Source organism: Erpetoichthys calabaricus, chromosome 4 (assembly GCF_900747795.2).
Source record: "Erpetoichthys calabaricus chromosome 4, fErpCal1.3, whole genome shotgun sequence".
In the NCBI taxonomy this organism is placed as follows: domain Eukaryota; kingdom Metazoa; phylum Chordata; class Cladistia; order Polypteriformes; family Polypteridae; genus Erpetoichthys; species Erpetoichthys calabaricus.
Window position 1 is genome coordinate 133,929,363 of NC_041397.2, and position 13,776 is coordinate 133,943,138.

The 13,776-nt window shown below is 37.9% G+C and overlaps 1 protein-coding gene across 1 annotated transcript in view; it reads left to right on the forward strand.

Annotated features, from left to right (window-relative positions):
* Window positions 1-1,195: 1,195 nt before the first annotated feature.
* reps2 (RALBP1 associated Eps domain containing 2) overlaps window positions 1,196-13,776 on the forward strand; it is a 241,800-nt gene continuing 229,219 nt past the window's right edge. The window contains 1 exon segment of the mRNA XM_028799808.2: window positions 1,196-1,498. Within this exon segment, the coding sequence (XP_028655641.1) occupies window positions 1,316-1,498 (183 nt within the window). The 5' untranslated portion in view covers window positions 1,196-1,315.

Here is a 13,776-nt window from a genome sequence, read left to right on the forward strand (position 1 = left end):
CTCTGGGCATTCCTGGAAGGTCCTTCCTCCACCCTCCCAGGTGTGGCGGCAGTGCAGATCTGCCGGGCTTTATGAGGCTTGGGGCTCCCCCTGTCGGTAGCCACGGGCACCCACGGGTTTGAGCCTCCCTGCTCCTTCCCCGTAGTTCCCTTACTATCCAGGGCGGTTGCCCCCTCGTGGCCTGGGGGACGTATAGATTGCCTCCCGGTCCTTCCAGGCGTCCCGGCTGGATCTGGCCCCCAGCCTCCTGCCACAATATATATACTGTATATAGTGTTATATATATATATATATATATATATATATATATATATATATATACACTCACATACATACATACACACAAACTATAATTTCATACACAACAGACCTTAATGTGAAAAAATCTGATTAAGCAAATACTTATGTCTACATTGAATGTGGCCAATTTTGTTTTTTTGGGCATAACTCTGGTGGTCCTGTTCTAGTCTATCCAGACTTGCGAACTTAATGCATTTGTTATTGTGAAAATGATCAAATATAACACAAGGAATGACAGGATAAAAAGCACATTATTTAAAGCTATAATCTTTAGAGCTACTGTGAAACAGTTTACATACAATTTTGCATAGTTTTTGCTTTCTTGTTATATATCGAAAGAAGAGGTAGAATTAAGCAAATAATTTCACAAATATGCTACCAATTTATTATAAAAAGGGGACAGTTATAGAAAAATTAAAATTAAACAATGCATAAATATTGCTCAAGTATACTTTAATTTTGCATTGATTTTACAATTATTGGATGGAAGAATAGATGGCTGGATAAACAGCACCATGACATGTCAATAATAAAATAAATGTAAGTCTTTGTTTAGTTTAATTTAAGTATGAACTAAGATTGAGCGCTTTGAGTAGTGAGAAAAGCGCTATATAAATGCAAAAAATTATTATTATTATTATTATTAAGATAAAGTTTATCAAGGCAAAATCTTAACACATTTTAAAGGATGTATTTTTAATTTTAATAGTGAGACTTTAGACATTTTTTATTGTGAAAGGTCAAACGTTAACACATATATCAGAAAAATGTACATACTGTATTTAAATTGCTTAAACAACAGAAAATAAGGGAATGTTTATATAATAACAGGCTTGCCGCTCAAGTGACGTCACGGCGGAGGCCCCACTAGGACATCACAGCGCCACTCCGCGGTCGCGCACGCTCTAGCATCCGACTCAAGCTAAAACAAGCTGCAGAGGCGTCTTCGGGCTGTGCTCATCTATGCTGGGATAACAAACGGGCCGTGAAAGTGCTTTGGCTGCGTGTGCCAGGAATGGATCCGGGACTTGGCACGACGTCTGGAGGGTTGTATCTGTCATTGAGTGAAAATGAACAAAGACGCTACACAGATCTTCTTCACACTTTGTGCCAGCCTGACAGCTCTGGGAAAGTGCCGGTTAGCAAAGTAGGAGAGCTCTTCCGAGCATCCCAGTTACCTGCTGAGACACTTCACCAGGTGAGCGTCTGTCGACACCATCATCATCATAATCATAATCGTCGTCTCCCACTTTGCGAAGCTGCACTTTGTGTATTGATTTTGTATCGACCGTGCTGCCCGTAACTTGAGGTAGAATTTAAAGAAGCCAGCAGAACGTGATTGACGCTTTGTTGCCGTACCTAATCATTCCGAAGGGGCTGGGGCGCATTAGGAAAGCCAGCAAAAGGACGAGAGCGCGTGCAGTTCACCCACTGCGCGGCAGCCTTTAATTCAGGAAGTATAAAGCAACAGTTCAGGGGTTCAGCTGTTGTGTTTGTAGAGAATATCGCTGTGTGGCATAGAAGCTGCTGGACAGAGTGTTGATGTGCCTAGGTTATCTGGAGCTCGTGTTTAATGGGAGTGTTGTGCGGTGCCTGTCTGCTTTCTCATTAGCTTCCTAAGTCCGGCGGATACTCGCTAGCCCAGCTGCTAAAACTTGTCGCGGTGAAGAAATCTGTCCACTCAGCATGTGTTTGGTTTAAAAAAGAAAAAAAAGAGAAAACGTGAGGGTTTCATCTGCCCGTTTGCCGTATTGCGCTTGAAGTCATCCATAATTTATTCAATTGCGTGCTGTTTGGCATCCGGGATGTCTCCCTAATTGTGGGTATGTTTTTAAATAATTGATTGAGGCAAACAAAAGTCTCCTGCAACACGTTCTTCAAGCATTTCAGAAAACATAATTACAACTGTAGTTAGCCTTGACAGCGACAGGTTCCTTACTTTGCTAAACCGCGATTTTCCTGTAAAGGTTTAAAAACATCTATCTGTCTGTCGTAATTGTAACATAAGTACACTCCGTGCAAATCAATATCAGAGTTAGTAACAAATAAATGAAAATTTCCACTGAGGTGAAAGGAAAAATCATCAGCCAACCAAAACGTCATAATTTTCACATGACCTAGCCTAGTATTCAAAGAATGTGTATTTGCTTATCAAAGTTGTCAAACTGGTCCCAAGTAAAGGACCATCTCGCAAGGAGAAGTTGTGCCATAGTAACCCACACATTTAGTATTATTGCCACATGGCTGCAGCAGACTTCGTGAAGATTTTTAAAGTAATGACGTGCTTCATCAAAAAGTAATGCTGTTTTTTTTTTTCCAAATACTAATGCGCTGTTAACTGATGTTGCCATAATGATGTATGTATTAAATGATGTATTGAATAATAACTTTAGTGCAGCCTCATTTATCAACATCCTGTGAATAATACTGGCCTTACAATTTTTTGGTCTCTTGTTAAGGAACAGAATCGTTTGTTACAAGTGAACATTTATTTAAAATTAAAAAAGAAATTTCACACTAATTACAAAGTAGAAAACAACCCTCCAAATCGACAGTATAAAAAAACACACCAATGAAAAATACAGTCTAATAACATTATTTAAAGCTATAATCTTTAGAGCTACTATGAAACAGTTTAAATATATTTTTGCATAGCTTTTGCTTTCTTGTTATATATCAAAAGAGGTAAAATTAAGGAAATGATTTCACAAATATGCTATCAATTTATGCCCTGTGGTGGGCTGGTGCCCTGCCCGGGGTTTGTTTTCTGCCTTGCGCCCTGTGTTGGCTGGGATTGGCTCCAGCAGACCCCTGTGACCCTGTAGTTGGGATATAGCGGGTTGGATAATGGATGGATGGATGGATGCTATCACTTTATTATAAAAAGGGGACAGTTATAAAAAATTAAACAATACATAAATATTGCTCAAATATATTTTAATTTTGCATTGATTTTACAATTATTGGATGGAAGAATAGATGGCTGGATAAATAGTACCGTGACATATCTTCTTATATAATACTGTACGCTACCGTGGCTCTCCGTTAGTCTGTTCAGGATTCTAAATCATTGGTAGCTTGCAAACCATTTGACCTATTGACTTGAAATTTGTTATACATGTACTACGTGACCTCTACTGTCCGCTTTCGGGATGATAATTTTTATTACTCTTTTTATTATTTTATTTTATTGTAGAATCAACTTTCTGCAGCGCACACAAGTCGGCCATGCGGTGCATGCTTATGGGCGCCATTCTCATTCCTACCACTTTTGCCGTCACTTCCTCTACCTCTTCATATCTTAAATCATTCTTGAGGCAGACTGAAGACTTAAGTGCCAGCTTAAGTGAAAAATTAAAGAAAACATACTGGGAAGTCTTTCCCACAGGGGACTTTATGGTTCTACTGGGAAATTTAATGCTCATGTGGGTAATGACAGTGAAACCTGAAAGGGTGTGATTGGGAGGAATAGCCTACCCAATCTCAACCCTTGTGGTATTTCTTATTGGACTTCTGTGCTAGTCACAGTTTTTCCATAACGAATACCATATTTAAGCATAATGGTGTACACTTGGTACCAGAGCATCCTAGGCCAATGATTGACTTTGTAGATGTGTCATCAGATCTATGACCATATGTCTTGGACACTCAGGTGATGAGATGGCTGAGCTGTCAACTGATCACTAACTGGATGTGAGTTTGATCAGGTGCCGTAAGGACCACACAGACCTAAATGTATGGTGAGGGTGTGCTGGATATGTGTCATACTGTAGATACCCCCTTCTGGGAGATCTTCAACTCGCACCTCCTTTGAGGGTTCTGGCAATTAGGATCTGGCTGTTGGTCGATGCTTGGATTCAAGGGGAACAATGCAAAGTTCATCCTTGGTGCAGATGTCTGGACCAAAATTATAGTCTCACAAGGATTTGAGAGTGTTCATGGGAGTATGACCAACCAGTCTACATGTGTTTTGTGGACATGGAAAAGACATCTAATCATGTCTCTCTGGGTATCCTCTGGGGGTTGCTTTAGTAGTATGGGGTACCAGACCAGCTGTTGCGGCCTAATCGATCCCTGTGTAACTAAATTGAAAGAATGGTTCACCTTGCCAGCTGTAAGTTGGACTCATTCCCTGTGGGTGTGTGGCTCCTCTTGGGCTGCCCTTTGTCACCAGTTAAATTAACAAATTATATGGGGAGTTATTTTGGGCATGTCCAACTGAAAGGAGACCTCTGGGCAGACTTGGGACACACTGGAGAGATTATACAGTTAGTTCCTTAAGTTTTTGGGCAGTGACACAATTTTCATAATTTTGGCTCTGTATGCCACTACAATGGATTTGAAATAAATTCTTGTATATATTCGATTTTAGTTTCCTTTGTCCAAAGAAAATTGTTCCGGAACTGGATGTGCTTTTAAAAATGTTTTCTGACAAAGTCTAATCTGTCCTTCAAATGCTTGAGGATTAATAGTGGTTGGCACTTTGTGGTTAACCCTCTGTCTTTACTTTCATGAAGTCTTCTCTTGCTTGTAGACTTTGGCAATGACAAAGGACAGAATTCTGCAATCATCCAGCACAGTTCTATTCTGTGCTTTTCCAGACATTCTGGTGTTGAAGAGTACATCAGTGTGTTCCTTCTTTTTAAGAATGTAACAAAAGGTTGATTTGACCACTCCTGGTGTTTCTACTATCTGTTTAAAGGGTTTGTTTGTTTTCTCAACCAAATGAGGGACTGTTTTTACTTGCATGGACAGCTCTTTGGACCTTATAATGAGAGTTTACAGTGACAGCTTCCAAATGCAAATTCCAGACTCGGTATCAGTTCCGGACCTTTTACCGGCTTAATAATTAATGACAAAATGAGGGAACTGCTCCCACCTGGCTATGGAACAGTTTGCCAGTCAAATGTCCAAATGCTTTTGAGACCCTGCAAATGAGGGGGCTATGCAGAAAAATGGCTGTCATTCCTAAACGGCTCATACGATATTTTTGGTAAAGCCCTTAAATTCAAGGTGAAAGTCTACACTTCAATCACGTAACGACTGTTTTATTTCAAATCCATTATGGTGGTATGAAAATTGTGTCACTTCCCAAATACTTATCACTTAACTGTATCTCTCAGCTGATCTGGGAGAACCTTGGTATCTTACTGGAGGAGTTGGAGGAAGTGGTGGGGAATAGGGATGTCTGGGAATTTTTGCTTAGACTGCTGCCTCAATGATCCGGACCTGGCTAAGCGTCAGTAAATGGTTAGATGGCACATTGTTGTATTGACCTATATGATTATGTAATCAAATTATCTTTATTATGTACATATTATGTCTTATTGATAAATATGTTTTAAGACTTTGTGCCAGTCATATTGCAATGTTATGCAGCAATAGTCTTCTATCCTTGAGCTACAAAATATTGTGTGTCAGCAAATTAATGAAAAATTCGCATCACATTTGTTATTGTTTCCACTTCCTTTACAAGGCAAGTTGGTACAGGGTTCTGGATTTCAAAAAAATTCCTGGTTTCCCCCCATCACCAGGGTGCATTGGAATAACTTAGCTGAATGTCAAAGAGGCTTTGAACCACATAAATGCATCTCACCACTTCCCAGACTCGAGCTTCCTCTTAGCAGGATCCCAACAATGCCTGCAGGCTGATGCACACCCCTCTCTTTCCTAAAAGCAGAACACCATAGCACTCAAGCACTCATCTGTAGGTTTTATCAGGATTATTGACTAATTTCCTCTAATGTGAGAAGGAAACCCATTAAAAATAAGACAAAGTTTGCAGGTGTTCCATGTCACCATACAGAAGGGAAAGTGTGATGGGGGAGAAGTCGCAGTAACAGTGGTCTAGTTGATGTTGGTTACAATATATTAGTTTTGCAACCTTAACAAAAACATTTGAACTCATTGCCAGCATGAGGGGCCTTGAAGTGTATTCTCCACTTTCTTCTTGGTGGGTCTGCCATTATGGCCAAGGTAAAATGTCAAAATGGGACATGATTAGATGCAGAGGGTTGTAAGTCTAGTAAAGTTCAATCTAAAAACTATCCGTATGATGCATAAGGGATTCTTCTTTGCCATTAAAGAATTAGGGAACAAAATGATCATGGATTTATGATCAATACAGATTTGCATGCCCTGGAAGACATGTATTATGTTGGAGCTTAAAATTGTGATTCTCAAGGGACTGTATGAGGGTCATTTGATAAGTATGGTAATAAAGCAAGTTAAACACTGTTTTTTGGAAAAAAAAAATCACTTCAAATGTCTGTAGAATGTAAATAATGGCATAAATTTGGCCTGACCTAGTTTGAAGAGTGACACTTTCTAGCTGTGATGTCACCAAATGAATTGTGGAGCCATCTCATAGAAATTTACCAAACTTATCAAATGAAACTCTTGCGTTGGAGTGAAAACCACAACATTTAACTGTTTTCTGAGGATTCATCATTCCTACAGGATGCTCGCCTCAAAACAGGGATTCTGCCACTAAAGTATTGACTCTGGCTATTTGCCACTCTGTAATGGGTAAAATGTGCTTGCTGTATGGGATAAATGAATGGAAGAATAATATGGCTAGCAGTTTTGAAGAGAAAGCAGCTGTAGAGAGATATACACTTGAAACCAACATTTTGCTGTGTAGTAAAGTAAAGAACACAACTAAAACATATGCACATTTGTAGCATTAATCACAAAGTGTCAGATGATAATAAAAAGGAAAGCAACAAAAAGAATAATGCCCAATTGACCATCAAATGTTAAAACAACTTGCTCGAAAGTGAAAAAATACTCCATTAATCATTTTTCTCAATGTGGTTTGTGCAGTCAGGGACAGGAAGCAATTCTGTACAATTCAAGGTTCATTCATTCTCAACTCTGTACTTGCTAGAAATCTGGGAATGGACAGCATTTGTACTACAAAGGCCCAAGATCACTTACTGGTTATTTTAAAGCATGACATAATTTTTAAAGTATCTTTTTTGGCACTTGAGAAGTATCAACCATTCATTACTATTTTAAAACATATAAGCAAGATTTTGAAATGTGTTCATAGTATCCCAAAAGAGTCAAAATCTGCCATCATTGTAAAACCACGCAAGCACAGAGGGGAAAAAAAACACAAAGGAAATGAGCCAGTATGGGATTCAGACTCATGATGCTAAACATGTAAAACAGGAGCACAACCCACTGTGTCAATGTGCTACTGACAACTGACAGTATGTTGGCAAATTTTAACTACTACCTAGAGGTTTTTTTTATATCACAAAAAATAAATCTAACTTTCTTGTCACAATTGCTCACAAATACTATCCTCTGATTTTCTAGCCTAGGTATCCCATTTCAGAATCTACCAGGGAAGAACAGATATAGCAAGCCACAAAGGCAATGAATATAGGTATCAGGGTATAAACTTTAGTCTAGGTTTAAGCCAAAGTCAAAGAATGAGAGATCAAAAGAATATCTAGCTCCTAAGGAGAAAAGGTATCTCAAACTTGAAGTCAAAAAACAGAAGCTAAGATATGTAACCTGAAGAACTAAACCACCACAAGAGATTAGAACTGTTTGAATGTCCACAATCTTGGGCAATCAGAAAGTCCACAATGCTGACGTTTATACCGTCTCAATGAAGGTGAGATGTGTTGCACACTGTCTGTTATCCATGCATAGCAGCACAATAGCAACCTTTAACACCACTCACCACAAATGGTGATGCCCATGAAAAACAAACATTGGCACATCGAAGATGTACAAATATATTACTTCCTTTAAAATGAAAGCAAAAGTAAAAGTAAAAATCGTTTACTAAATTGCGATTTAGGCTTTCAGTTCCCACATAGGAACCAGAAGCATCAAAAAGAACTAAGAGCAACATGAAAAATTGTTTAATGCGAAACCAGAGCAGTGAGAAGGAGGGTCGATGTATTTTACAACAAAAATATAAAAGAATGGATTACTAGGACAGTTCAAAATGGGAGCACAATAAACCACTTTATATGAATAATAAAAAAAAATCATCAAGGAAACAAAATGAATTCACCAATACCTTGTAATATATACAGTCAGTCTGTGTTGGAGAAGATGCAGGAAACTTGAAAATTCAATGATTTAAAGTTAAACATCTAGATACAATTATTAAAAATTAAAGATGATGGTCTCCAGAGTTGTTCCAGAGAGAAATTAAACTTAGGAAGTGTCCTGCTAGATCATAACAGAAGACTATCCTACAAGTACTGGGCATACTCACTCACACACCTTTTCATGAACTGCGGTGGGATCAGTTTAGAATCACAAATTTCCCAACACCTTTGCAGTGGGACAAGAAAACAAAATTTCCCAGTAAAAAGGTTCACACATGTTTTATCTCCACATAGACAGTATCCAGACTCTGGAGCTTTAAGAAACCATCATAAGTCATTGCTCAACCCTGCTTCCAGATTACATTTATGAAGCAGTAATTTAGAAGACTAATAAATTACCTAAAAGAACTAATGAGTGATACTCATCTTCCCATTTTCCAAGCTCACTTACTGTCATTATATGGTTTTGGAGAGTCAGAACTTACCCCATCAGACCAGGGCACAAGACAAGATCCAACCCCCTAAGAGATGCTAGCCTATATATACTTGCTTCTGGAAATAAAACATTTTTTAATGTAACATGTTTCTTTTGATTATAAATAATTCATTTAAATTATTATGAAATATATTTAATGACTTTATAGATATGAATTGAGAACATAGTAAAGCAGATCGAGTCCATAAATTTATCAAGAGCCATGTAGTAGAGGTGCCAGTGCCTTTTGGTATGCCACTTTTTTTTTTGGCTTTGTTTTTTACTTTTTTCATATACTGTATCATGTAGAGGAAGTATTGTTTTCATGAAAACTTTGGGTTTTAATGAAGAAATCTGTTTTGATATTTTTGGGCGGCACGGTGGCGCAGTGGTATCGCTGCTGCCTCGCAGTTAGGAGACTCGGGTTCGCTTCCCGGGTCCTCCCTGCATGGAGTTTGCATGTTCTCCCCGTGTCTGCATGGGTTTCCTCCGGGCGCTCCGGTTTACTCCCACAGTCCAAAGACATGCAGGTTAGGTGGATTGGCGATTCTAAATTGGCCCTAGTGTGTGCTTGGTGTGTGGGTGTGTTTGTGTGTGTGTCCTGCGGTGGGCTGGCACCCTGCCCAGGATTGGTTCCTGCCTTGTGCCCTGTGTTGGCTGGGATTGGCTCCAGCAGACCCCCGTGACCCTGTGTTCGGATTCAGCGAGTTGGAAAATGGATGGATGGATGGATATTTTTGGACATGTTTTGAGCATATTTGGAAAGATGTGTGTTTATGTGGCTGTGGTAGAATGTTTTTTGGACACTGTACCTGTACAATGAATAGATCATTTATTACAAAATTTTGTGGACAACTTGCACTAAGTAGCATTAAGAGGTTCTTGGTGAATTCTGCCTATTTAAATTCATGATTTTAAAGTTCAAAGTTTTAAAGTCGATACCAACAACAGTCAAGCCACTCCTCAGACTTTTAATACATTTGGCAATTATATTTAGGACTTTCAAAGATTTCTGAGAAATCTGAGTTCAGTCCAAAGCTTGTGTTTTGAAAATTCAAAATTCTAAATGCAGTAGTGGTATTGTATATTTTATATCATGTTGTAAATATGGAGCAGGTCATGTTCTGGCCATATCAGATATTTAGATCTTTTTAAATCATAATCTTTTACTTAAACAAGCAGACATCCAACTATTTTGTTTGGAGGGAAAATAAACCAAGGGTTAAATTGTTGTTTTTTTTTTTTTAATTAATGATGGATAGGTAGGGCGGCACGGTGGCACAGTGGTAGCGCTGCTGCCTCGCAGTTAGGAGATCGGGTTTGCTTCCCGGGTCCTCCCTGCGTGGAGTTTGCATGTTCTCCCCGTGTCTGCGTGGGTTTCCTCCCACAGTCCAAAGACATGCAGGTTAGGTGGATTGGTGATTCTAAATTGGCCCTAGTGTGTGCTTGGTGTGTGGGTGTGTTTGTGTGTGTCCTACGGTGGGTTGGCACCCTGCCCAGGATTGTTTCCTGCCTTGTGTCCTGTGTTGGCTGGGATTGGCTCCAGCAGACCCCCGTGACCCTGTGTTCAGATTCAGCGGGTTGGATAATGGATGGATGGATGGGTAAATAGTCAGCAGGCACTAGGCATTTCACTGTTTGTGTGATACATGTCAGTGTATTTTTTTCCTGCACCATTAGTTATAAGGGTCTTGTTTTTTATTACAGGTTGAGGATCCCTAATCTGAAATTCCAAAAAATGAAATGCTTCAAAATCTGAAACTTTTTTGACATTGCAAGTGGGGCTCTGACCAATGTTCCAATTTTTACTGATGAGTGGATGTTAATAACACATGAGCTGCTATGTTTACAGTCAGTTTCTTTAATCTCCCTTTAAATTTTAAGTGGCATATCAACACACTTAATGATGAATTGTGGTGAGGGCACGATAACAGCTGTACTACATGGCACTTCTGATCTACTGTGCAGGAGAATGAGTGAGCAGTGTGATTCAGTGCAGGTTAGAGGGAACATAGCCTCTGATGTTCTGTTGGCACCAGTTTGTTATCAGCCATTTTCCCTGCCAGACCTACATGTATTTGTCACGGTGTAATTTTTCTTCTTCTTTGTGTATGGTAACCTTTAAATCAAAACACGCCATCATTGGTGGATGCTGAAAACCTGCTGTTGTTTAACAAGCTGATACAGGTATTCTGCTGATGCTACTGTGCACAAACTTTGTTACATATACAATTAAGTTTAATAATTTTTTGCAAAATTACATTCAAGCTATGTGTATAAGGTGTATATGAAACATAAATAAATTTTGTTTTTAGACTTGGGTTCCATCCCCAAAATATCTCATTATGTATGTGCAAATATTCCAAAACTTGTGCAAATGAGGAATTTCATATTTTGGATACTCAACCTGTCTTATGATATGGCCTTCCGAATTAAAAAAAAAATTGCAAAGTTATGGTGTATCTGTCATTGAGTAATAATAGAACAGTCAGTTGTTTAGAAGTCAGGCTGTTGAAAATTCACAAGACTTAAAGAAGTTATTCAAATATGGTCTTTATAATTGTTATAAAACATTATCCAAATACTCTAGCTGCCATATTTTCATACAGTGAATAAGTATGCTCCATTTGGGAAATTATGACAACCAGTCAGAACGTTAGATACCCACCATATGCATATCATATCAATGTTCATGCTTTTCCCTCCATAAAATGAGTGTTCAATAGTTAGATTTTATTGCACTAATACATTCATACTGTTTTCAATGACTTGCCAATGAGAGACAGTATTAATATCTGGCAATTTTAAGAAACTAATCAGTAGATCCTTTTCACGTTTTAAGTATATCTTAGAATTACATTTTTTGCCTTATTATGTCAAATAATGAAAAGTTTTGGAACACAATTTCTGTTATAAATGAAAAATAAGATTAACGTTTATTCATTGTGTTGATTTTAATTACACAATTTTCACTATGATAAAAATAAGCTAATCTTTAGCCAGGTCAAGGCTTGACTTGTCACCTAGGATTGCACTCTGGCACTCATTCATGATAGTACTCTGTGTCACTTTTGTCTGAAGGGCTGTCACTCTAAGTGTACTTTGACAGGCTCACACTTTGAACACTGTGGTATACTGTGGGATTAATATCAGCTGTAGAGCTAAAGATTCATTGCTGCCAAACTGTTTAAAATAATATCCCATAAATATGTTTGCTATGTTGCTCTTCTGTTAGCAAGACCAATAGGCATTCCACCCATAATATCAGAAACAGTGATAGAAAGAGATATGCTTTGCTCAAAGACTTTTCCAATGATTTATATTTATTGCGGAGCAAAATACATAGAAAGAAGTTAGTTAATTTAATATTAAGCAATAATAAATGAATACAATGTAAATTAGTCTAAATGGGCCATGATGTTACTAATGCTGTAGTGCTGTCTGTGGCATTTAGTAACAATAAAAAATAGCTAATCTGATAGTACAAAGATAATATTTAACCAAATGCAGTTTATTTAAGTGTTTTCCCTACATTTTGAAAACATTTTTCATGGCCATACCTCACACAGTCAGGAAAAACAGAACAGTAATTGAAAAGAATACAAAGGTATGCCTGTACACCATGATTCTTCCATAAAACATTACATAGTGCAAGATGAAGCAACATTAATCTGGGCACATACTGAATCTTTATTGAGTGCATTTTTTATTTATCTTCTACACTTATGAGCAATTACATTTGTGTACAATACATGAATTGTCTTAAATGAGCTGGCACTCTGTGTAAAGTTTGTTTTAGCCAATTCTTCTGTTATAGTTTGTAGTCTATTCAGCTTTGAATTGGATTGAGCAGGTTTGATAATAAATGGTTTCATTGTTGTGTGTAAATCATATAGTTATTTAATACTTAGGAGCAGTTTCTTGTTGGAATGAAGAGGTTCAATTCTGATACTTGTATAAAATCTTTTTACATGAACTGTGCACACATGATAAATTAGGCCCAATGTGCAAAGTATTCCAATTTGGGTTATAATCCACATGTTTTCAGTCCAGGTGTGACTAAGGTGAATGTTCAGTTTTACAGTATATTATAGGAAAACAGCTTTTTTTGCTACTGAAACTGTAATAATGCAGTCTGTGGGCCCCCAAATAACATATAAACTGACAGTAAATATTTAGAATGCTTTAATAAAACACAAATTCATTTGAATAGTAACTATTGTTTTACCTCCGTGTGGTATCAGTAATTCTTGATTGATTCTTTCAAAACAAAGAAAAAAGGTCATCCAGTGTGATGTTCCAACAATATAAATGACCAAGCAATTTATGGAAAACATACAGATAAATAGATTGTAAATCATCGACAGTCTCTTAGACCAACCAGCATCTAAAGTGGCATTTGTATTTTAGTGTGTTGACAAGTAACTAGTACCCCTGGAGATAGTAGCAAAGGAGGGAATTTAAACAAAACTGAGTGCCATTACAAACAATGCAGTGCATCCTTCCCATTAAATTGTAAGAACTGAGAAATTTCAGCCAACAAAACGCTATTGGAGCTAGTTTTTACCAACAGTACTGCGCCTTCATAATGTCTCACTGCGACTGTTTCTGATAAGTCTGACGTTTTTTTGTATTTTTTAGTTCAGTTTTCTTCTTAGTCATTGTGGTGTGTGTTCAGACCATATTGTATATGTGTGTGTACACATATTTATATATCCATCCATCCATTATCCAACCTCCTATATCCTAACTACAGGGTCATGGGGGTCTGATATCTATTTATATTGTCCAATGAAGGACAAATGCCACAAAAAGGTTTGGGGGAGCCACCCTGTATAATGGAAGTTTGGCTCAAAAACAGAGCAGTGAAATCTTTTCAGAACTGAGTCCAAGACAGAACAGATTTAGGAAAGACAAATTGGC